A 1,003-nucleotide genomic window follows, 5' to 3' on the forward strand; every position below is an offset into this window, starting at 1 on the left:
CGCGACGACCTGCACTCGGGCGCGGCGTTGCACCACCGGCCGCCCCACCTGGGCCCCCCGCACCAGGGGCACCCGGCGGCCTGGGGGGCGGCGGCGGCGGCCGCCCACCTGCCCTCCATGGCCGGCGGGCAGCAGCAGCAGCAGTCGCTCCTCTACTCGCAGCCGGGGGGCTTCACGGTGAACGGCATGCTGAGCCCCCCCCCCGGCGGGCAGAGCCTGGTGCACCCGGGGCTGGTGCGCGGCGAGACGCCGGAGCTGGGCGAGCACCCCGGGCACCACCACCACCACCACCACCAGCACCCCGGGCACCACCCGCCCCACCACGGCGGCGTCAACAGCCACGACCCGCACTCGGACGAGGACACGCCGACCTCCGACAGTTCAAGCAGCGCCGCATCAAGCTGGGCTTCACCCAGGCCGACGTGGGCTTGGCCCTGGGGACCCTCTACGGCAACGTCTTCTCGCAGACCACCATCTGCCGCTTCGAGGCCCTGCAGCTCAGCTTCAAGAACATGTGCAAGCTGAAGCCGCTGCTGAACAAGTGGCTGGAGGAGGCCGACTCCTCCACCGGCAGCCCCACCAGCATCGACAAGATCGCGGCGCAGGGGAGGAAGAGGAAGAAGCGGACCTCCATCGAGGTGAGTGTCAAGGGGGCCTTGGAGAGCCACTTTCTGAAATGCCCCAAGCCCTCCGCCCAGGAGATTACGAACCTAGCGGACAGCCTGCAGCTGGAGAAGGAGGTGGTCAGGGTTTGGTTTTGCAATCGGAGGCAGAAAGAGAAACGGATGACCCCCCCGGGGATCCAGCAGCAGACCCCCGACGATGTCTACTCCCAGGTCGGCACCGTCAACTCCGACACGCCGCCCCCTCACCACGGACTGCAGACCAGCGTGCAGTGAGGGGCACCGCGGGCGGGCCGGGGGCGCGGGGGGCAGCGGAGGGGCCGGCACCGGGGCCGGGGCAACCGGCATCGCCACCGGCAACCGGCATCGCCACCACCGGC

The 1,003-nt window shown here is 70.8% G+C and overlaps 1 protein-coding gene across 1 annotated transcript; it reads left to right on the top strand.

Annotated features, from left to right (window-relative positions):
• On the top strand, window positions 1–967 carry POU3F3 (POU class 3 homeobox 3; the record flags this gene model as incomplete). Its single annotated transcript, XM_014955833.1, is given in 2 exon segments — window positions 1–376; window positions 379–967. Coding segments are annotated over 2 exon segments (897 nt in total), but the record flags the coding sequence as incomplete, so codon positions are not given.
• Window positions 968–1,003: the final 36 nt, after the last annotated feature.

The sequence above is a fragment of the Calidris pugnax genome, unplaced genomic scaffold (genome assembly GCF_001431845.1).
Source record: "Calidris pugnax isolate Ruff unplaced genomic scaffold, ASM143184v1 scaffold277, whole genome shotgun sequence".
NCBI lineage: Eukaryota > Metazoa > Chordata > Aves > Charadriiformes > Scolopacidae > Calidris > Calidris pugnax.